The sequence below is a fragment of the Pavona decussata genome, unplaced genomic scaffold (genome assembly GCF_977016875.1).
Source record: "Pavona decussata unplaced genomic scaffold, jaPavDecu1.1 SCAFFOLD_156, whole genome shotgun sequence".
Taxonomy (NCBI): Eukaryota; Metazoa; Cnidaria; class Anthozoa; order Scleractinia; family Agariciidae; genus Pavona; species Pavona decussata.
This window is the reverse complement of record NW_028145568.1, coordinates 5009911-5034550: the sequence shown is the minus strand read 5'-3', so window position 1 is coordinate 5034550 and position 24640 is coordinate 5009911. Positions and strand designations below refer to the sequence as shown.

Below are 24640 nucleotides of genomic sequence, written 5' to 3'. Positions count from 1 at the left end.
CCTAGCTGATTCATACGTCGATCTTTACATGCGCCGAACCAAATGATTAGGTTCGGCTCATGTAAAGTTCGACGTATGAACCGGGCCTTATGCCCGGGAACTCCAAAAACAGAATATGCTATAACTAGCAGTTCGCGGACAATCTTTTTCACCGAAATGTAACAATCATTGCTATTAATCTATTTCTTTGCACAGCGTTGAATCATTGGTGAACAGTAATAAAGTATACCAAAGTTTCTTGCCTGGAAGCCTGGTGCCTAGATACACGATGTAACATCCCATGCGACTTCAACATCGGGTCGGGTATCCATGTTGATTTGGTTGTGTGCAACGTTGCACGCAATGCAATCGAAGAAAAATCATTTTCTACTCCTGCAACATTGCGTGTGAAATAAACTTATTTGATAACGGTTGCTTTTTAAACGCTTGAATATCTAAAAGCTTACATTTTTGCAAACCACTGCCGCTGCATGAACGAAACTCCCTTCACTAGAGTGAAACAAACATGCCATGTCTGAAATCCAATGAAAATTTGTGCGTACTAACTATAATAATGGGTGGGCAAGCAATTTCTTTGCACTTGAAAGAGGTGTCAGGTAAGGCTGCCCCCTTTCCCCTTACATCTTTCTACTTTGTGTAGAAATATTAGCGGAAAGAATTAGGATGAACCAAGATAATAAGGGAATTTCTATAAATGGAAATGAAATTAATATCAGTCAATATGCGGACGACACCGCACTTATCCTTAATGGCTCTGAAAAATCATTTACAGCCGCTTTGCGTGATTTCAGTAGAACTTTTCAGTATTATTTCTGGCCTGAAACTCGACAATAAGACACAGAGGTACTTTGGATTAGCTCTTGCACTGGTCGTGAAGATCAACTCAATCCCGAAAAGAATTTGAAATGGGCCAAAGACAAAGTGAGGTCCTTAGGTGTGTGGATATCAACAAACCCAAAAATAAGCATGAACAAAAATTACAGTGAAAAATTAGAAAAGATTCCGAGCTGTTTAAGCTGCTGGGAATACCGCCGCCTTAGCCTTTTGGGAAAAATTGTCGTACTTAAGAGCCTAATCGCTTCACAGCTTGTTTATATCCTCTCACCCTTACCAACCAATCAACAGGTGTTGGACGAGATCAATAATATTTTCTATGAATTTCTTTGGAACGGGAAGGGGGACAAAATCAAAAGAAGCATTATGATTAGTGACTATGGAAATTGCGGACTAAAGATGATCGATCTAAACTCCTTTAACAAAGCATTTAAGTTATCCTGGGTGAGGAAATACCTAAACAACGATAATAGTGTAAAATGGAAGCTGCTGTTCGGTTTCCAACTACAAGATTATGGTGGATCAGAGTTCTTCAGATGTAACCTCAACAGAAAAGACCTGTCTAAATATATTAATGTGTCAGACCTTTTTATCGCTGAAATTGTGCAAATATGGGCAGAAATTAGTTTTGATGATAGTAAAAAATCTGTTGACCACCTTTTCACATTAAACCCATTGCACAATTCTCTTATAAAGGTTGGAAACAAGCCAATTTATTACAAATCATGGTCCGCTAAAGGCATTCAAAAGGTTGGACACTTGATGAGAGACAAAAACAAGTTTCTATCCTTTTCAAAATTTAAGGAACGTTTTGATATCAACCCGAATTTCCTCGCTTTTTATGGTGTTATTTATATCTTCTATAAAAACCCTAAAGAACACGGTAAAAAGGCAGCTCGTCTCAGAAGGAAATGATGACAACTTTATTGACGTCTTTTTAAGTGCTAAAAAATCAAACACAATAGTTTATCAGAAATGTATCAGCTCTAAAAAGACCAGCCCCAGTAAAACTCAAAATAAATGGCTTGCCGACTGTAATATTATTTGCTCGAATTCTATCAACTGGAAGGCTGCATACAAATTCCCTTTTCGTTCACGGACGATTGGCAACAAACGATTTCCTGAACAAAATAGGCTTCAGACAAGAAGATCTTTGTACTCTCTGTGGAGATGAGAGATGATCCCTTATCCACATTTTCTGGTCCTGCAGGACGACCATACTCCCCTGGCAAAACTTTCAAGATTGGCTAGTTAAAAATCTAACGTCGTTGAAACCTAACAGCTCTGTATCATCAGCCGTAGTTCTTGGTCTAGAGACAAATTTCTTTTCTAGCACAAAACAGTACTTTCATTTTCTTGTTGCTAGATATTACATTTGGACCTGTAAAATGCGAGAAATAATCCCCAGGATAGAAGGCTTTCAAAGCTTTCTCTCCAACTTCAGTCTTCCTGAATGGTGTTATAGCAAAACAGAGATAAGCCAAATTGAAATCCTCTGTGAAACACGTCTTACATTTTTTTTTTATCTGGCGAACTTATTGTTACTTCTCAAATATTTCCTTCTTTTTGTTTAAGTATAATAAGCATAATTTTAACAATTTAAGTATATCGCAAATATCATTTTTGCAAGACTTTAATTTCAGAAAACAAAGCTAAAATAGTGGGTTGTAAATAGTTGAAAAGAAACAAGGAAATGTTAGTATTGTAATTAATGTGGTATTGTAAGTGACGTCGTTTTGTAAGTAGCGTAGTATTTTAAGTAATTGTCGTATTGTAAGTACCATAGGATTGTAAGTAATGTAGTATGGTAAGTACAGTAGTTTTTTGTAAATACTGTAGTATTGTAAGTATTGTAGCCTAAAGCAAGTACAGTAGCATTATAAGTACTGTGGTATTCAAGTAATATAGTAATGCAAGTACTGTACTGTAGTGTGCTGTAGTATTGCAAGTAAATAAATGATAAAACAAAAAACTATTATAATAACCATTGGAGCGCGGGTACAACTATGAATTGTTGCAGGTAACATTATATCGTGTGGCTCCCGTGATTTCAAAAGTTGCATACGGTGTCACATTATGTGTCCGGGTCAGTCTGTGATCACCATTGAACCAATTTAGACCTTTCTGAGGTCAAATGTCCCGACTATCTTAACGCTAGTCTGCTATGCCACAATAGTACATGAAGTGAGTGCAAACTGACGTGCTTATAATAGGGAAAAGCAAGACGTGGCTCAACTAATAAATGTTATTGCTATAAAGAATTGCACTAATCTCCAAAATTTACCACAAATTAACCATTTATCGACATTTTTATATTAGCGTTACTAAATAAAAGCCTCCACTCACGTTGGTCCGTTTTTCCTACAAATTTGACCCAAAATTCGTTTTCAAGTACCATTGCTTTCCCCAGTGTTTGTACCCGTCACATTAAATTCTAAAGTTACAAAATAATGTACTCTTGAAACCGAACCGCATTTTGATGTTAAGAATATCTCGCTGCTCCGTAAAGTTTCTAAACACTAAGGAAAGTAGTTCTTTTAAACTCTACTTTATAAAATGCCCTGAACTAATCAGGTAACCAGAAACCTAATGACAACAGAAATTTAGATAGCAATGCCAGCCGGGATATGTTCAGGCAACAGGTTCACGTAAGGTAGGGCCAAAGATGCATTGCGAGCCTTGATCGAGTCTGTAATATTCTGGAGCGCGGTGTGGAAATTAGATATGGCTTCTCTGACGTCATCTTGCTCAAAACGAGTCTGAGAGTAGTCGCCAAGAAAACGCTGAAAAACACAAAAAAGTAATAAAGTGTTGGTTTATATAATATGGCAACAAAAACCACTAAGACGTCTTTATGGTTTGCCTAGCATCCGGGGAGACGTGGGTTCATTTCTCGTTCGGGACAAATTTTTTTTCTTTAATGTGAAGTGTGTGTCAAAAGTAATGTTACACAGTGTTAGACTGTAAAATGTTCATTTATTAATTTATTTGTCTTTATGGTTGTACCCAGATTTCAGTTCTCTAAGATGTATTTAAATTCTCAAAATCGTGTATCTCCACCTCGCGGGGCAAAACACCGTGTACGGATCCATACAGAAGACAAATGCAAATGTTAATAGAAATTCCCTAAAGGAAAAATACGTTAATATGCTTTGAAACCCTCCAGTTCACTAGAGTTTAGATGAGGGTGCCTCCAGTTGGTATTAAAATTTTAGGCCATCTGACGTGGGAAAGTCCAGATTGACTGCCTGGTTTGTAATATGTTTGTAATTACAATATGTCGAATTAATTCGCCGAATTTTCACATAAGTGAAAAAAATATCCCCAGGTCCACCCCAATGGACAAAATTAATGGCTGACCAACTCATGGAAACTTGATTTGCCATTAACACCCATCACACCTCCTCCCCTTCTCTTAAAAAGGTTAACTACAATAGCATTTGTTACCCCGGCCTACAGTGTAAACGCAGACATCTCTAACAGATTCCTATTAGGTTTCAGTTTTCAAAGGAGGTGTTCACGGTTTTGGCATCATTACAATAACATTTGGTAGAGAGGCTTGCAAACAAAATGTAAAAGGAAACACCTCCTAGTAGGGTCTCAGATTCAGCCTATCAACAGTGTTTCCAGCTTTGATTAGAAGTAAAACTGCTTAGAAAATTTTAATGAAAAATATTGAGCCGTATATGTACTAGAATTGACATAAAATACACTTTTTAAAATGAAAAACCTGCACGTACACGTGTATACCAACTGTGCTTCTTTCTCACCTCGTTCTTGGCACATTGTGACAACACATACATCAGAGCAATCTGGCGAGAAGACTGAGACTTGTTAGGAAGCGTATCCATGATGAACTTCAAACTCGCTTCATTTTTCTTGGTTGGTGGCGGAAGGCGCATCACTGATGGAGAGTTGGGAACGAAGCCTGCCATGTCCATCAGTCCAAAGGTCATGGCGGCATGCTGACACGAACACGTGAATACCACACAGCTGACAACATGAACAAGCTGATCACGCATTGACAGGTTTCTTGGAAACTCGTGATCGATGTCGCCCTCTCTCACAGGAAAGCCATTCTCATGCATATCTTGGAACCAGGCTTGAAGTTCAGTGTCATTGGTAACGTCACCATCTGACTTGTAGTGAATTGCGATGACGTCTTGAATGAAAGTCGCAATGGCTTGCCACAAGCGACGAGCGTCATCCCTAAAATACAAGAACACAATGAAACTAGTCTGATTTCTACTTTGTCATGAGTCCGTGCCAGTTGCTCGCAATCGGTGTTTAGAGCATTCTACCAATGTAGACAAGGGGAGTAAAGTTATTCGTACGCTTGTTCATCACAACCGAACGCCACCTTTATCGTCATTATTAACAATTATTACATTTCTTTAATTGTTAAATGTTAGGAAATCAACTTTCCCCAGTATTGTTTAGTCTTAAGTCCTATGTAGAAGTGAAAGGACAAAATCGTCTGGGAAAATTTTACCTGTAATAAAAGTTGGGTAACTGATTTGAATTATCAGTGCCCCTCTCTTTTAGAATACCCGGTAATGACAGCATACGAAACGTGAACGTCTTGTATTTCTTCTGCAGTAATTTCAGGCGACTCTCTTGCTTTTCCATCATTTCTCTTGTAAGTGCGTTGGCAGCTATGACGCTGCGGAGATGAGGTGACAAAATTTGAAAAATTGGATGGCAAGAAGGTAACTGGCGTTTCGTAGCAACAGCAAACGCCTCCATCTGTGTTTTAAGCAGAAGGGTATATACCTGCCAACAACAACAACAAAAAAAACATTTTATATCTGAAGGGGGTGGTGGATCGTTTCAACAATGGAAGCTATTTAATTGAAGATGTAGAGCTAAGGGAATTACCGTGACAAGAAAGTGCTGTACACTGATAGTGCTCAGATTTCCGAAAACGGCTTATAAGGTATACATGTCCAACTATATTTTCTCTTTCACTGGCCATTGACAACTAGCCCGGAACGTAGACGTATTTCCAGCGACAGCCTGAAACACGTCTGCGTTCGCAGGCTAATTGACAACCATTACTCGCGCGAAAATATGTGCAGCAGGACAAAGACAGAATTGACAAATCTTGCTATGCCTCTCATACCACATTGACCTCCGAACTCTAGGTCACTTTTGACCCATCAGGCCCATAGCGGGGGGAGGGGCAGGGGGGCTTGAGCCCCCCACCGCCACCCCCCCCCCCCACAGAATTTTTGGAAGTTAAAAAGCAATGTGCCCAAAATATATAATTAAAACAAATTAATTTTGAATTCTGACGCTGCAAGTGCCTTTACACAACCTTTAGTAGTCTGTTTACTACCTGTCAGTTTTCTTCGCCAACAGGCACTCCTATCTTGTGAATCGAAAATAAGAATTAAAATGGATTGAAATCAACCAAATTGAAGCCGTGAAAGCTGTCGAAATAAACTACTTGTTTTCTAAGACATCCGCTCATTTTAAGCAATACAATTGTCCTTAGTTTATAACAATTTAGTGGTCCCGCGTTGTCACACAAGACCAGAGAAAAGACCAGAGAAAAAAATTCTCCTGCAGTCGGATTACTACTGCCCGATTCCAAATTAAAACAGGGAAAGAAAAATTTGTCGTCGTTTGTCTACGTCGTCCTTCAAACGTGAAATTAGGAAACTTGACGTAGTAGTCCACGTTAAAGAAAAGGCAAAAACATGTACCTAAGAGTGTCATGCAGGTGCAAAGTTATTGTTTTACTTACTAAATCTACCGGGTTTTTTTGATGTTCTCGTTGCATCTTAAACTCCCAAGTCAGTCTGTTTTTGAGTGAGAGGGGAGGGGGGGGGGGGGGGTGGTAGTTTTGTTTCACTATTTTGCTAAGCCCCCTCAGTTGTTGTAGCCTTGCTACGGGCCTGCCCATAGGTTGTGATTGGCCGATTTTTATCCATTTGGCCGGTATTTGTGATTTTACGTTCCATTAGTTCTCTTCTTAATTGTAACCGGCGACAGGTAACAGTACAAAAAGAAATCATTTTGAAGTTTTAGATTTATTATGCCATTAAAAGGCACAATGAAGCTGGTGGTAGTGTGACGATTCAAACAACACTCTAACGCTAACAACACTTCGTTCAAGGTGGTCCCTTTGGGTTGTTACTGATCACATTGCGGCATGCTATTACTCCCTACCAATTGCAATTCACCATTGAAATTATCAAAAACTAAATTGTTTGACAACCGATTTGTTTGACCATCGCTAACAAAATAGTGACTTGAAGTCGTCAGTCAAAACTATCCAAATACAAGTTGCCTACCAATTTGTACTCAACCCTTTTAAAACCGGGGGGAGGGCGGATTTTGCCCGCGGCGACTTTGAACCTGGATAACATTTTTAATATTTGAGCAAATGGCCTGAAACTTTAGGACGTTTTCACAAATTTATCTGGGAACATTTTGCATCGGTTACTGTTTCTTTGAATGTGATGTTGCAATGGAAACCAATTTTTGACAGGCCATGTTTTTAACAAATGGAAATCTCTTTTTAAAATGAAGAAAAATTACTTCTCTTTCTGTAACTTGTATGTTTTTAGTCCATATTAGTGTTTCTTTATTGGTTCAGATTACTTTTTGTTTAATTTTGAAGCTTTGCTGAAGAATTAGGGAAATCCAGAAATCCAAGATGGCCGCCATTTGACAAGCATGATGTCATTACAACGTCATCACTTCTCGTTCCGGACCTCAAAGGAAACACTTTTGGACGTACTATCTCTCCGCCAAGTAGCATTGTCATAACGTTTATACTGGCGAGGTTATGGAGGTGGGCGGAATCCACCCCCACCACACGGCCCCAGAAGACAAACAAAACCCGGTTTAGATAGGGTAAAGGCTTTGACTTTAATTTTCTTTCTTTCCTTTGATATTCGCCAAAAGTGTGGAAACAGACAAGAGGAGATTACCCTGGCTATCCCCAAGGTTATAACTTAAACCAACCCCACCAACAATTTAGATGAAAAGATAAACTGTATATGCGACCAAAAACTAAATGCAAGGTGGCATTTGAAGCAGACAATTTTTCTGGTTCGTATAGTCTACCTCGGGACTTTATATAGACGAGACAAATACCTGAATTTTTTCGGCTGGTTTTTTAAAACTATAGATAGATTTGGCACTTTCTACGGTGTCGGGTACAGATTTTTATAAGTTTGTTAGCATAATAGTCACCGAAAAACGAAGTTCTAGCATAAGCAGTCTTCAGGTAATTGCCAGTAACACTACAACGATAACGAGGTTGGCTTTTTTAATTGGAAAGGGTGTTATAAAGACAACAATGTATCACCTGATGAACTTGATAATCAGCGTTACGTAGCCACATCTTTGCCAGCAGCCAATCATAATGCGAATCCTTAGGAGTCCAAATCGGGTTAGTGTCGCTCGGTTGCTGGAACAGCTGAATGGCAATAGGCACCAGGTCTCCAGAGCTCTTGACGTAAAAGAGCCCCAGTGGGTTTGCTGTGTGACCGGACTCTCCTTCCCCTCCGGTGAAAGTAATGCCTTCAAGCTCCTTGTAATCTACCATGTACACGTGACCTTCCTGTATATATGAAAAAAATAAACTACTTGATGTCTGAGCATTCTACATAAACTGAAGGACTTGAATTTTTCTATAAGGTTCGGCACATGAGTGGAACGGCATATGGATCAGGTCTAAGTTATAGACCTTATTTTTTCCATTTGGTACGGTTTGTCAGGAAATCAATGATACGATGTGGGGAGGAGGGAGGGAGGGCTCCACTAAAACCGTCTTGGCGAGTTGGACCCCCTCATTAAATATTATTATTATTATTATTATTATTATTATTATTATTATTATTATTATTATTATTATTATTATTATTATTATAATTATTATTATTATTATTATTTTATTTTTTTTTTAAATAAAATCTTTCTTTATTATAATATTCCAAGCAAAATTGATATTTACAAGTTAAAAGTAGAAAAAAGAGCTATTAAAACCTATTTACAATTCGTTATTTAGAATTCATTTCGATTAAAAAAAAGCGACTATTTCCAAGCACAACAGAGCTATTTTCAAGCACAATTTTTTAACAATAGTAAGACTAAAATTTTGATGAAATAAAAAAGTTGTTAAAAAGATCCTAAAATACTAATTTACAACGTCACGCCATCATTCACTTCTATTATTATTATTATTATTATTATTATTATTATTATTATTATTATTATTATTATTATTATTATTATAAAGAATTATTATTAATAAAGAATTATTATTGTTTTATTTTTTTATTTTTTATTGGTGCCTGTAAATAAAAAGCAAAGTTATTCTGCCTGCTAGGATGACCCCCCCTCCCCCACCCCCGAATAAAGAAAAGAAAAAAAAACCCTGTAGTCTTCTTTACCAGTAACAATGTGACCATAAACTGTCACGCGGTGGCCCATTGTCAGCTTTACCTGAATTTAGTTATTTTGTGTTTGAAGATTGTTCTTCCGTTTGATGGAAAAATACGGAGGCCATTTGTAAATAGTTGATGGAACAGAGAATTAACTTTGTAGAATATGTTGGCGTGCTTAGTGAACCCACAACTTTCTCATTGAGCCTTACCGTAGTAAGGAAATGGGAGATCACACGAGCCAAAGAATTCTTTGATACCGGCGGAAGTCGAACCCACGACGTCCAGATTTGATCACCGTTGCTCTACCGTCTGAGGCCAGACGGGAGTAAGTAGTGGGTGATTATGGTGGAAATTGCGGCAATGTCAATGTCAAGGGTACAATGAATGATGTGCCACTAGCACTACAGAGATAACTCAAATCTCTGGGCGATCCATCATTTATGTCATTCGTGCTGGTGGCACAACATTCATTCATTTTTTGAATAAGGATATTTTACAGGCCTCAAACTTTCAGTTATAGGAGCTACTCTATTCGGCCAGCAAATCCGGTCGGCAAGTTAATTAAAAGCTTAAAACGTTGGAAGATTTCGAAATACCTTAATTTCCTCGTCCAGTGATCTACCACGGTCAAGGAAGCCGCTCACCATTTCTTCGGTGATTGGAAAATTTTCCGGGAGCACCTTACAGCGCCTGACGGAATTTGGGTTACTGCCATTAAGGAATTGCCACCCGAACACGGTATCGTCCATCCACTGATCCCGTTCGAAAATTTTCGTTAGGCCACCAGGCAAACGACCCAAGATCTCCTTGAGGTCATCAAAACTGTTCCAGCTGACGTTTGCATTCAATAGAGACGAGAGACGGCAGATTTTTGTGGCTTGATTCTTGCGCTGGTTAAACCGATCTTTCAACTCTTCAAAAACTTTCCGTTGCTGTGGTACTTTGTCGAGCAAGGAAATAGCAAGGCAGCCGGGAAGGTCTTCATTCAATTCTTGTTGGGTTTCCCATTTGTAGACGTCTTGACTTTGCTGTAATTCAAGAATTCGCTGAGATCGAATAATCTCTGGTTGGTCTTCAGAAGACGTGAATGCTACAAATAAAAGAAAAGACAAAACCAGCCTATCAGAGTGCAATTTGTTGCGCGGCTTGTAATTAAAACGAAGCAAGCAGATTGAAGGGAAACGTTTTTAAGTAGTGGTAACAAGGATTTTTCCGTGAGATAAATGTACTGATAATCCCCAAACAGTGTCTTTGAATTTGAGTAATAAATGTTTTCGTTCATCGAGGATTTGGAAACCAAATAAGAAACAGTAATATCCCTGTTTTAGTGAGCAGAAATCAAATTTTACTCTTCCTTTTATCTTCAGCATTCGAAGGCATAGGAGGAAAATATTACCCATGACAAATTTTAAGTTGTAATTTCAACGGGAAGCTCGATTATTTCAGGCGTAATTTCACGTTCTATGCGTTTGTCCTCTAAAAGATCATAAGTGAGAACCAATCAAAATGCGTGCGTAATTGAGCTTATTGTATAAAACGATATTTAACCTTAGAAATACAGATACCTTTCTAATTTGATTATTTTTGCCATTACCTCCTCGGTGGATCACGATCACACCAGAAAAAACCCAGCAATAAAATTGAAAGTTGAAAGAGTCCTTCTCAGTGGAGCTTGTCACTTGGATCTCATTAAGAAACCAATCCTGTTTTTTGAAGAACCAACCACTAGCACCATCATTGTGAAGGTTGATCATCACAACCTCACCAACATCCATCGCTTTTATAGAATACTCATCCATGTTTTCTGCTTTGGAAGTCGACTCAAGAGAAAACAGGCTAGTTTTCCCTTTGGTTCCTAGAAATGCAAAGAAACGTGAAATGGGCAAACTGATTTGTTTCACTGACCCACATGCCAAAAACATGTTCATAGCCCAAATCCTGGAATAGAATGACAGTCAAGAAGAAAAGATTTCTAATTATACGTTTAAAATACCGTATGAAACAACGAGCTCTAAAACGTAAATTTAGCAGAGGACCGCGCGCCGAAGCCCCATAGCTAAGAGAAATTGGTAAACCCATCAATGAGAGAAATTTTGGTTATGACGTCACTTTCGTCCGTACGTCCGTACGTACGAACGCAGCACTACAGAAAAACTCAAGTGTGTGAAGCTGTCCTACTCTAACATCGGTCCCATAAAACACTATGGCAGGAAACTTAAAATTGGCTCTATAGAAACAAGGTAGCGGGAGTATAGGAGGAGTATAGGAGTATAGCGTCATACGATGTGGATATTAAATAATTATTTCTGAACAGCTGCAATTTCTGATCCAAATTCTTGGAAGCATGCACATCTACAAGATCTAACAAAGTGGTCAAACTGACTGTAACAGCATTGTAAGCCCAGAACATTCAGTCAAATTTTAAGTTAGTTTCTGATGTTGTCAGCCGACAATCCTCAAGTGATTTTGCGCAGTTATAGTTCTGCCCAAATCCTCACTTTATTTAGTTGGCTTTGATCGCGTCAGCGAACAGATCAGGAGCTTTTTGAGAAGGAATGGGCATAGCCAGACAATTGGATTCCCTTTATATGGTTTAACACGTTCAAGAGTCTGATAGTATTTTCACTAATAAGAATGATGTATTTTTTCAGTGAGTAACACAGGCATACTCGACAAAAGGAAATCCGAGTGCTCCTATCAGGAGTCGAACTTAAGACTTTATGATTACTAGTTCGGATGCTCTACCACTGAGCTACAGGAGACTCATATGGGAACTAAGGCTATTCAGAAACTAGGTTCATGGGGCAAACATCCTGCAAACTGCTAGGATAAGAATGTCAACGTGTGGTATATGTGCAATGGAATAAATGTGATGGTATATTTTAAGCCTGGTGAATGAATGAGAATGATTCTTTTTAATATTTTGTTTATAAAATTTATTTATTTATTTATTTATTTATTTATTTATTTATTTATTTATTTATCGTTTACTTTCGGCCATGTGGCATGACATTCTCCAATCATTTTTATGGTGTCTGGCCATGCATAGATTTCTTGGCGATTATAGTCCAGATTCCTTAGTTGCTGAAGCTTAACACGTTGTGCGTTTTTTCATTCACTATTTTCTTATTACGTGATACCTCGATTATTTTTTGTTGTTTTTTTATTTAGAGCTTGTCATTTTGCGATGGAATGATCACAATGCTAGATATAATTTTACGTTTTAGTTTAAGTTTTTCCTTTGTATTTATCATTACACTTTACGATATGATATTGGCTTTACGTAATAAATTTATTAACATGATTGTCTGTATAATGTTTTCCACGTTATTGGTGTGTCGAAACTCGAGCGAACTTAGTCGTCCAAATAACTTTGAGTGCCGGACGGTACACTGATTTCCGATAGCGAAAACCACTCTAACAATGGTAGTATTCCTCTGATCAAAGCATCTCAGTAATGCCTACATTTACTCACCTGTTAAAGCAATTTTGATCGGAGGAGCAGTGGCAGTTGCTGACTGACAGCCAGTAAATACACGTATAACATAGGTGGCCGCGTCATCAGGTACGAAAGCTTTTGTGTCTCTCCGCATAGCACGTAGCTTTTGACTGAAACTGTACACATCTCGCCTTATGTGGACCACCACGTTCGGATCATCAGCTGACCGCGCGGGCAACAAATCGAGCGAGGACGGAAGATTTTTAAAGTTGAACTCAAGTTCATCAGTAGCTAACGGCGACAGCAATGTCGTCATGGTAACATCCGCCAGGTCGAGCCAAGGATGAGTGGCCTCCTCCCATTCCCTCCCGATATGAAGTAAAATTGGTGGATCATCTTCTTTAGCTTCATGCAGTTGCAGCTGAAGTTTGTACTTAAGAGGACCTCGGTTCAACCGCTCTCTGTATTCTCGCCTTAAGTAATCTTCTGGCAGGGTCTCGGTGGGTGATCTTTCGTTTATCCTGTGTTATTTTTTAAAACAAAGTTTGTATAAGAGAGTAATTCGGCTTAGCATTTGCAAATAAATGCAATTCTTCATTTTTAAGTATTGGAATTTAAGTCAAGTATTCTGGTTGTTGTTCCCGTTTACTCTCGTTTGATGAGGGCGAAGCCCGAATCGACTATCACGCATAGAAATCGAGAGCGAATAATCTAATTGTTTTAGCAAAAAATCTACTAGTCGTTCAAAAAACTTAACAACCAGGCTAATTCACGTTTTTATTGAATAATTATAAAAATAAGTCACGCCACCCGCTACTCACCCTACTCACTATGAAAACCGAGTAGCGTAGCCAATAAAAGAACAGCATTCGTGATAGAACGCTAGTAGATTTATATTAATATAAAATAGATGGCACGCACGTAAACATTATAGAAACCGATGTGATATATGTTGAATAGTTTTGGAGAAAACTAAATACAGTACAATTTATAAATAATGTATGATTGTGTGACAAGAGTTGCATCCAGCCATGCATTCTTTCAATTTTGACAAACCTATTTAACATACCAAGCTGAAATTTTCACCAAGTTTGCCATGCATTTTCAATTTGTTGAGTGCCTTTTCTTTGTAGCAATTTCAATTTATACTAATGAGGATGAACATGTAAACGAACATCCTTCTAGGGAACCTGGGGGGAGCTAGACATTTATCCTCCTTACCAAGGTTGCCTTTGGTCTTCCTCTGACAACAAACCTGTTTCCGGTGACCCATCGGCTGGTATCAAACGAAATCTGACGTAACGTTTGACGTTATCAAGTGCTTTGAAGTCCAAAATCACTTCACTGTAATACCGCTGGTCGTAGAATGAATCAGGCTTGCGTCGCAGACCACCGATGTTGGCTGCAATACTGGTTATCAAAGCAGAAATACCCATAGCGATATTTAGTTGAGAATAATGCGCCAACAAAACAACAATCAAGGAAACATGAATCACAATATTGAAGTTAAATAACAGATGTTCTTCTCAAACTTTTTTCATGGCTAAAAATTTGTCCCATCAGCAAAAGGCTGAGGGTCACAGTGTCCTGGACCCAGTTGTTCGAAGCATGGTTAGCGCTAATCCGGGTTAAATACCATAACAACCTTTAAGTTTTCAGTAATACCTCTTAACCAACGGTTAGCGCTAACCATCCTTCGAGCAACTCAGCCCTGATTTAATAACATTGGAAAAGGAACCCAAGCATAATAGTCGAGACAATCCGAGCAGCTAATTGTATTTCTTAGTTTGCGATACACACCCTTGAAACGGAATTTGAACTAAACGTACCTGCGACGTATGGGCTCATTACTTGAACCTGTCGTAGACTATTCAAGGTTTGTTAACCTTATATTAATGCTGTCCAAATTTCGTTCAGATAATCGTCCCATCACAATTTCTTTGGATGTTGGAACAGAGGTGAATAGGGAATGTTTTAGGGAGTGTTAGTTAGCAATCAGAGAGCGAAAAGAAGCTATAGCTAGAGTGGACCATTTCATCTTATCTAGAGCAGAGGAGGGCGGATTAAGTCCTCATGGACTTTGAACGTTAAAAACACTTTTAATTTTTGACCAAACACCATCAAAATTCGTAACTTTTCCAGAAATTAATCTGGGTACAATTTGATGTGGTAGATGAGCATTCATTGAATTTGATGTTGTTATTGTCATATTTATTGATTGAACACAACTTACACCAAAACAACATGGCCGCCAATACTTGACCAGGAGCACATGTTAAATCACGTGACCGGAAGTAATAACCATGTATGACAATCATGGCAACGCAATATTTGAGAGGCAAGTTTTTCAGAAAATATGGAATATTCGTTCTTTTAATGAACAAACAGTTCCTTTCTTATTAGCTTATTTTAGTGTTTTTCTGTTGGTTTTGATTACTTTTCGGTCAATTTTGGCTGTTTTCTGAATTTTGGGGGTAATCCAGAAATTCAAGATGGCGGATCCACTTCCCGTTACGGACCTCAAAGTGTCATAATTCTCATGTCTTAAATACTCTTGGCTATAAGGGAGGGGACGAATCTAAGATAAGAGAAGATGACGTTTTGAAACGTTAATTTTTATGTTCAACTTAACGTTTATCAAAACATTCTGTTTTACAATTATTGTTGCTTAATTATCTCTCAAACTCGCATGGCTACCCTCACTTTTTTTTTTATTAGATCTGCTTTTCCCGCATAGCCATAACTGCGTAAAAATACCTCCGTATCGGGAGGTACCATCCTTAAGATGATTTACAATTAATACACTACTTGGAAATAATAATTATCATTATTATCATCATCATCATCATCATTACCATCGTCTGTGTGACTGTTACTGTTAGGATTCACTATTACTATTGCTGCTGACATTGCTGTATTGATAGATTACTATTGTTGGTGAATAATTGTTAACTATTACTACTTACTGATCAGGGCTCCGGAGAAGATACCGTTTTATATCTCCCGAGATCCTTGCTTCCACGGCTTGACTGAGAGCTTCCGCATTCCACAAAGCAGTTACCGGCCCGGTTCCCATGACGATGTCAAAGGGACTAGTGTCATCATCACTTCCCGCAAATTTTAGAGGCCCGCCAAGTAAGTCAATCAACACGTCATCAACACCCTGGGTAGAGGCGTGGCGCACACAGACTGGAAAGGAACGTCTGGGGATGAAGAACTCGCAAGCAGGAAACTGGGGATTAGATACAATTGTCGCGATGCCCTGGGAACCAACTCCTGCTGGATGAGTTGCTCGTTGGCCTTTCATAAGAGCATTTAGGCCGAACACTACCTTGAACTTTGCTGTCTTTAGACAAATGTTCATTGGATCAAATACGGTTGCGGGTGGAAGAGGCTACAGATGAAATAGTTGATATTAGCTGAACAAATCTTAAGCAGTGATCCTGTTTCTATGAACATGAATCCGCTAATGAGTTGACAGATGCAGTACACAACAGCTTTGCTTTATTTTTCTTTTCCTTCATTTTTTTTAATTAATGTATTCATTTGTTCAAAATACATAGGTATATTTAATTTACAGCAATTAAAGATACGGTTAAAGTTACACTAAGGATGAACAAATAAAAGACAAGATCATGTGCACTACAATAAAGACAAGTGAGGGAATTTAAAGGGTAGCTGGAAAAAAAAAAGAAAAAAATTAAAGCAACACAATAAAATTAATGAAAAATACCTATTAGTTAAGATAAATTTCTTCCATTTGATAACAACACTGTCAACAGTTTTGTTTTCAAAAGCGAGTTGACGAAGTGTTTTCAGGTTTGCTTTAAGAAAAGAAGGAAAGCCGTCAAACGTCACAGCATCATTGCCTGAGTTCTACGGAAAGTGAAGTATTTAGAGACTAATATGATACAAGTGTCTAAAAAATTGGTGTTTTCGCGATAATCGAACAAATTGAGGCGTTCGGAACATTTTAACTTCATGAGTTGAAGTAAAAGGCAAGTAAAGTCATTAGTCAAGTTTTCTTAGAAAAACTCTATGATAAAATCTCGGTTCGGCGGTTGGGACTTTCTTCTTGGACAGCTCTGCCATGTCAATCAAGTCGAACTCTAAGCTATACCTGCTAACAGTTCTAGCTGCTTCGGCGAGATTGCAGGCCTTATTTGACTTAGAGCGTTTTGTATTTGTCAGAACTGATCCTCCAAACCAGTCAGTGTGCACAAGGAATACACTCATTGGAAAGACTGTTTGGATACCAGTCCTACCAATTCCTTTAAAATGGCACAAGATATGAATGAGTCTAGCGGGTGTTGCGGACTCTATCGAGAACAGAGAATCTTTCAGTTTCGCATTCACTAATTTTTCTGAATGATTGGCACGCGAAAAATGATTTAACCAGCATCAGTTGGCCGCTTCTCATCTCGGTCTTTCGACCAATTTAGTTTCTTGTACATTTGTAACGGATTAATGTGACGAATTGGAGGATCTGCGTCTTACATTTTGATTTTACGGGTCATTCTGTGTTAGTTCTTTCACCTCTTGTTGATTCTATTTCGCGGATGTAAATCTTATGCTGTTTGAGACATTTTAGTTAGGTTTACCTAGGGTTCTTGAAGTACGTGATAGTGCGTTAGATAGTGACTTAATAATTGCATCGGAATAACGTTTGGCAAACTTGCTTTTCGAAATTTGATTTTTGAGTTTACTCTTTGCATATGCATGCCACAGTAGCGTTTTTGACCTGGTTTCATTGTTTTTGAATCATTTTGACGGCTCCCTATGGTTTGAGGGAATTGTCAGAAATTGGTGGATCCAAGATGGCGCACCCAATCACGTCATTCCACGTAATATCATGAGTTACAGCAACTTCAAATTGCGCAACTCGTCTGGCACACCCGTAAATACTCAATGGAATGGCTCTTTTAAAAGTACTCAAGCATTATCCAGTGCTATGTTCTACTAAGTTCTTAAGATCCGCTTCACAGAATCTATTGGCAAACGGAAAACACCCAAGGTGAAAAAAGCAGTTGCAAACGATACAGCTTGCAATATTACACGACAATTCCATGTGCTTACCTTTTCAAATTCCTCGATCTTCTGTTTAAAGAGCTCCTCTCCCATTATCTCCCGATATACATCGTAGCCAAGATTTTTCCCTGAAAATAAAGTTTTGCCTGTAAACCTGGAACAACAACTCATTCTAGCTCCTTGGGTCGGTTACCCTACCTTCTTGCACACAGGCCCTAATGCCATTTCATACAAGACGTTAGCGAGAAAAAAATGTACGTAGGACGAGGAGATATATAACAGTTGACTGTATTTAACAGCTAAGGTACTACTTCCTGTCTTTAGCTTTAAACAACAACAACAACAATAGTACCAACTTAAGAGAGGACAAACTTACAAGCCATACTGCCACCGGGAATACAAGCGTCTTAACAAATGATATCTGAAAAAAATAAAATTTTTTCAGTAAGACATAAACAATTATAACAATTATCATACAATAACAGGGTAAATTTTGGGGTTGAGCGGTGTTTTGTCTGAAGTATATTGTATGTATGAACATATATACAACCAAACCCGTGGTGACAATAGAAGTCGTCCCTACGATGCCTGTTTTTCTAGAGATAGAGCAGTTTTCTGTTGGAGAATTCCTTCTTGATCATGAAGTGTTTACAAAACAATTATATTTCAAAGACCATTTCATGTCAAATAAACTTGTAGAAACTGTTTTTTTTTTTTTGTAATTTTGATTTTGGCAATGATTATGGCATCATTTGCAAGCAAGAGGAGTGATCGATGGAAAAAGGCGTTACGGTGTGGCAATCTTCACTAGACGAGGGTTTTGGTAGTCGATGAAGTTTCACACAGTTGCCACTTGGTAAGTTTAATACAGCATGAGAATGTTGACGCTCGAGCTGAAGTTTTTCACGCTCACTTAGAATGAAGCTGAAGCATTTATAAAGATGTTGAAACATGAAGTTGACTGTCTCCAGGATTTATGCCTTAAAGTTTGGAAAAAATAATTTCTAGAGCTCAGCTCTTTTTGGCTTAGAGAAAGCCATTGTGTATTTCTAGAAATTCTAGAATTGGCACTTCAAATCATAGATTTGTCCGTAGCATAATATTGAGTGTTCAAAAATACTTTTAGAATTTGAGAACTAGCGCCTTCCAAGATGTATTCATTTCCGGTAAAATCTGATTGGTTTACATCAAAAGTATGACACAAGACAACATCGCGTATTCAAACAAGGGGCGGCAGACGACTCGTCCAGTAATTGTATCGGGCGTTCTTTTTTTTCTTCCTTCTCCCGACCGCCGACTCTCGCGCTGCCACACTTTCGTGCTCCCCCGAAAAATAGCGGTGAGGGTAAAAGATGGAATGAGTGTGCGGAATGGCATAATTATGCGAAATACGAGATATGCGGAATGACTTAAAGAAATAAATTAACTGAAGAGCGCGTCCTGTTTTGGCGCCAATTTTATAAGAGCAGCAGTTTTTTCAGTGTTGCAAATATTAAACAACTAAACAACAGATCGAGGATTAGAAAATAAAGGCCTGGGATAGAACATGTCTGATCGCTGGTAAGGAAGTGAGAGTGGAGAAATCGATGAACACTGTTAATCAGGGGTTAATAGTTTTTGCATTCAAGGAATTTTGAATAAATAAAATTTCTTGTTGACCAAAAGAACGTGGCAGCGAGTAGCCTAGACAAAAAGCAACAACAGACAGGAGAAATACTGGATAAATAACATCAGTCCAAGGCCAAAACTATTATGTGAGAAATTTTAAATTTTAACGAATAAACAATTTGTAATTAACGGCACGGGAAAAATATGTTCTACTTTTTCTCACCCTTACATTTTCGTCTAGTTACGAGTACGCAAGTCACAGTTGAGCTGCTGAGGTAGCTAGCTGCCTATCCAATACGGCGATTCAGGCAGTTCAGTTTAGTTAAACATATCAGTCTTCAATTAAGGTCTTTCAGTACCAGACTTCTCAACCTAACTTCAGATTTAAAAGCGAAAAAGCCCTAGAACAAAAAAGCAGATAACAAGTATGGTGTCTGGTCAAATTGTTGTTCAAACTCTTAAGATCTCATTATTAGTCAGCGCCAATTTTCCTGCTCATGATAAATGAATCATCGAGTATACAGGGTATGAGAATTAATCTTTTACCTAGGATTTAAAAGAAGATAAATTGAAAATAAAATATATGTTTATTATTTGCCCTCGGTAAAGGATCAATCTTTCTTCGTGATAAGACTTCACGCTACAACGTTATTTTTGTCAACCGAAGACGCAAGGAGAAAAGTGAACATGAAATTTAATTTACTACGGATTTACTCATAGTTCCTTGAATGAGAAAACTATAAACAGTTTTCATCGATTTCTTCACCCTCACTTCTTCCAAATCAACGATCATACGCGTACGATCTAATCCTCGAATTGTTGTTAATGTTCAGCTAGAGTCCGCAGCATCAAAAAAGCTGCTGCCCTAATAAAATTGGCGCGAAAACATGACGCGCTTTTCAGTTAATTTATTCCCCGCGTAAATCGTATTTCGCATAATTATGCCATTCCGCACGCCATGCCACATGCCATTCCGCAAACTCATTCCTCCTTTTACCCTCACAGGAAAAAAAGTAACCCCTGATCGCAGGTTAAAATAGATGTTGTATCGATTAACATTATCATTGAACAACTTACACGGAAGAAATCTCTTCTCAACGGACAGGACGAAAAAATTGTGGCGCTCATCGAAGAACCGAAGGGCCTCGAGTAGGAGATATTGACATGGAAAGTACTGTATGATCGGTTCGCCATATTGAAACATAGTTGTGTTTGATTATCAAAACCCTGTTCCTTGTCTGTCCACTTGTCTTCGTTTAACCGATTCCCTCAACTATTTGACTGCTGCCTAAGGACTCGCACGACATATTAATGGTCCCGCAATTAAATATTAACGAAGCGGCTTAACGTCCATTATAAATTTTTGTGTTCCATAAGTAATTCAACTGAAATATCAATCGTTTACAATAATAAATTAAGTGACGGCTTGTTAAATGGCCAACTACCTTTATTTTCCTCCCAAGGTAATTAATAAAGGTATTAGTTTTCTTTAGCTTCGAATTTATATAATACTTGTGAGTGATCATACTTTTAGTTATAATTGTTTTGAGGCTATTTAAGGCCGCAAAAAACCATGTAGAAATTTGTGTAGAAGGCCTTACATGAATTCAGTTATGAGGCTCGACTTGAGCCCGTATTTCATCTTCCTCCCAGCGTGGTACTGAGGGAGGAAGACCTTGATCCGAGCACAAAATGGCTGGAAGTCGACTCTTGTCAAAGACATTACTTCTCTCTAGTAGCTTCTAGTCCTGACTGAAGCGTTTCGTCAACGGTTGATCTGGCTGTGTCAGTTTTGCAGATTATGTTAAGTTCCAAAGTCGCTACTGCCATATTTGAAAAATATCTGAGTGTTCACTGAATTTGAGAGGCATGCTTAGTTGAGAAGGTGTAAAACAAAATCCGAATTTTCCTAGGTGATTAAGGCCTTTCAAAAATATCTATTTTATTTTGTGTTGAGGGAAATTTATTTCATTTTATTTTCAAGTAAATTTATTTTGTTTTATTTCGAGGGAAGCTAACATTATAAGCCCTACGGCTTAGGCTTCCTCACCACTTTCTTTCTTTTGTGTAAACATGTATCTTTTCTTTATTCTATTTTGTGTAGAAATAAATAAACATAGTAATAATTCAAAACAAATATGCATCGAAATGAACCTTTCATGTTGCTCCTGAACTCGTCGTTCTGCAAATTTGGGTTTTTCTCTTTTTGGGCAAGAATCTGTATTATTATTATTATTATTATTATTATTATTATTATTATTATTATTATTATTATTATTATTATTATTATTATTATAATTTTCACGATGATCGCCTTTTTTGGTAAAATCTAACCGGCGTTTTATATCGCCCAATACAGGCATAAATCTCTAGAGCTAGTCTAAGGAATTTGTTTGTAAATTTGCTTTATGCTGAAATGATAGAAAGACTGCCTCTTCAGTAATTTTGTTCTCGTGTCCGCCAATTTATCCGACACCAAATTACAAGAATTTCTCTGCCGACTATGGATTACAATACTCCTTTTCGGGAAGAAATAACTGAACTTACCTTGTTGTTCCTTTAACTCTCTTTTAGTCCGAACTAATGGCTTTGCTCATTCGGTTTATTTGTTTAACAATGGCATAAAATTAGCATTTTTGCTTCGAGATAAGATCTAGTCACTGACTTAGGCCCCGTTTACATGGAGAAAAGTTGTCCCGGGGAAGAGGGTCACCCTCCCAGCCGAGTCAACTTCAGCGAGCGTTTATATGAGAAAAAAGTTGACCCCTTTGCCCGAGCCAACAGCGCTCGTGCATGCTCTGATTGTCTCGCCTTGACGGAGTTGACCCGGCTGGGGGAGCCAAAGTGTTTATATGGAGAAAAGTTGGCCCGCCGGGCTAGGAGGGTGACCCTACCATCGAAAAGGGGTGGCCCGGCTAGGCGGGTCACCCTTCCAGCCGAGCCAACGTTTTGTTTCTCATGTAAACGGTTCGCCAAGTTTTGTAAGGAAATGTAGGAAAGTTGGCTCGCCTCGGGTAGCTCTGGTAGGCGAGTGACCCTTCTACCCGGGACAACTTTTCTCCATATAAACGGGGTCTTAATTTCTTCACCTTGTCAAAGGTTTCTGTAAAGGATATGTGTAGCTGACGTTTCTTGACTGTGTTTCTAGGAGACTGAGAGGGTCTACAATAATGTTTTTAGAAGCATATCTAATCTAATTTTTTTTGACAACTTAAACTGAATGAAGACAATGAAATAGAATCGTTTGCCTAAAAAATATGTCTGTGAGAGGATACGACAAGTAACACCACCTTGTGAAAGGTAAATGATGAACACCTTATAAGCAATATTATACAAATGTGCGCGACAATTTTCAATTCTTGATAGTTATCGCTGAATACACGTTTCATAGCAACTACTTGGATTTTTCTAGAAGCCTTCTCAAAGAAGAGTCACAATATGGCAGAGATAACATGTTGGAAATCGATGGGAAAGTAAATAACAGAGGAAGAATGGTACACCATTTTCACTGTCATTACAACCACTCACTGCCTTTGCTGAATTAAATTATGGGAGGCGAGATTTTGCAAAGATGGAGAGTCGTAAGACAGACCAAGGAAAGGTAGGACGCGTCACCGAAGGGGAGGTGGGTATAGGTAAAAAAACATTCTGAAATCACAGAATGGCGTAAATTGGCGAGAAGGACCAAAGGGCAGGAATAGTTCGCTTAAACAGGAAATTCCGATATAAAAGGGGCCTGGCCTGGCCACTCTCACCTTCAGTTGACAATCAACCATCAGAGCGTAAAAAACTGACAAACCACAAGTTGCGTCTTTTTCTATGGCCCTTACCGATAAAATTGGCTTACTTTTTGGAATATTAAAATCCTGTTGAACAAATTAGAACTGGATATCTTACGTTACTGTGGTGATATTTTATTATTACGAAATTTTCGAGGCATGTTTTTTCAGAGGACGCTTGAGTCAACAACTTGCCACAACTGAACAGAGTCAAATTTGCATCTCACGCCCACAGAGGTGTGAAATAAAGAAGTGGTTTGCACTTTTATAGTGGAACTTCTTGTATAAATAGGCAGATGAAGTCCCACGAGACATGGGTGACATTGGCTTTAAAACACTTAGGAGTTACAAGCACGCCAGCGCTGCGCGCAGGCTAGTTTCGTGGTTATTAGGCAGTGAGAATATTTATGATATATAACTGCAGAAAGGATGAGGAACTGGTAACGTTATTACGTTCATACGATAGGCAGATTTATACAAATGCTATGAAAAAAAATTGGAGCTCCGGTTTTAGGCTTGGTAAACTTTCCGCCCGATCTATTTAAGGATTGTTATTGAAAATTTAAGAGAGTCGCTTTTTCTACATCCGACTGGATATAGGCCGCGATGTCGACAGAAGTGCTTCGAACTATAGACGTATTCGATTCGCCTATACTGTTTATTAAGCCACTCTGGTGGCGTGGCTCGTTATAAATTTAAACATTTACAACACGAGCCTGTTAAGGGTAGTCTCACCTTCTTCACTCTATAACCCTATAACTCCAACAAATGTGTCTCGCCTGACATTTTCTTCTACAGGCGACTAAGTTCCCTTGGAGAAAATATGAAAGAGATTGTGAAAAAGATATAGTGCGCAGTGGCAATTCAAACTGCATGGGTGACCACTTTCATACGCAACCATCTCTATTCGGCGGCCTTCTTAGGCAACTCAGTCCTTATTGAATAAGCTCAGTCCTGAATTTGAGCAGTATCTTTCGAAATCGACCACCTCACGGTTAATTGTTCATGAGGTTGCTCGGTTAAAGAAGTCAACCGCAGCCTTTATTTCGACAAAAGATTGTTTAGGTTTGGCAATGCACGTAGGTGTCCTGGAGAACGATTAAAGTAGTGAAAAACCCCAATCACAGTTAAAATGCGCACTGTTTACTTACCAGCCCGGGTTTCTGCGTCCGTAACTGCTCTGCTGGACGACAGTTTACTTGCTAATCGCGGCTCCTGCTTTCCTGTTTCACTACAAACGCTGAAGCAATGTATATTCAAAAGGTTCAACCAACATTCTTGCTCTTTCATAGCAACTGTCATGATTCCAACCGTTTATTTAGAACTTCCCAAAACAAACTTTCCCAAATGTGCCAGAATGTAAATCGGGAGTTTCTCCGAATCGTGATTATAAGTCATTTGAAGGCATAACGGAATGAATATAGACCAGCAAAGTGGAATGATGATGGAAGTCTGTTGTTCCTTTATTTTGTTTGACACAATACAATGGCACTTGGAATATGAATTGAAAAAAAGTGCGTCCGCTGTTCAAGCTGTACGAGAAACCACTT

General features: G+C 38.5%; 1 protein-coding gene across 1 annotated transcript; it reads right to left on the bottom strand.

The window, feature by feature from the left end:
• Positions 1-2811: 2811 nt before the first annotated feature.
• Positions 2812-24392, bottom strand: LOC146465469 (allene oxide synthase-lipoxygenase protein-like). The gene is made up of 11 exons (XM_085128809.1): positions 24242-24392; positions 17752-17831; positions 15642-16069; positions 13897-14085; positions 12712-13196; positions 10831-11091; positions 9833-10326; positions 8156-8410; positions 5327-5607; positions 4605-5043; positions 2812-3617 (listed from the first exon to the last, which is right to left on the bottom strand). Exons 1-11 carry the CDS (start codon positions 24390-24392, stop codon positions 3438-3440), a joined length of 3243 nt encoding a protein of 1080 aa, XP_084984935.1. The 3' UTR covers positions 2812-3437.
• Between the last annotated feature and the right edge of the window lie 248 nt (positions 24393-24640).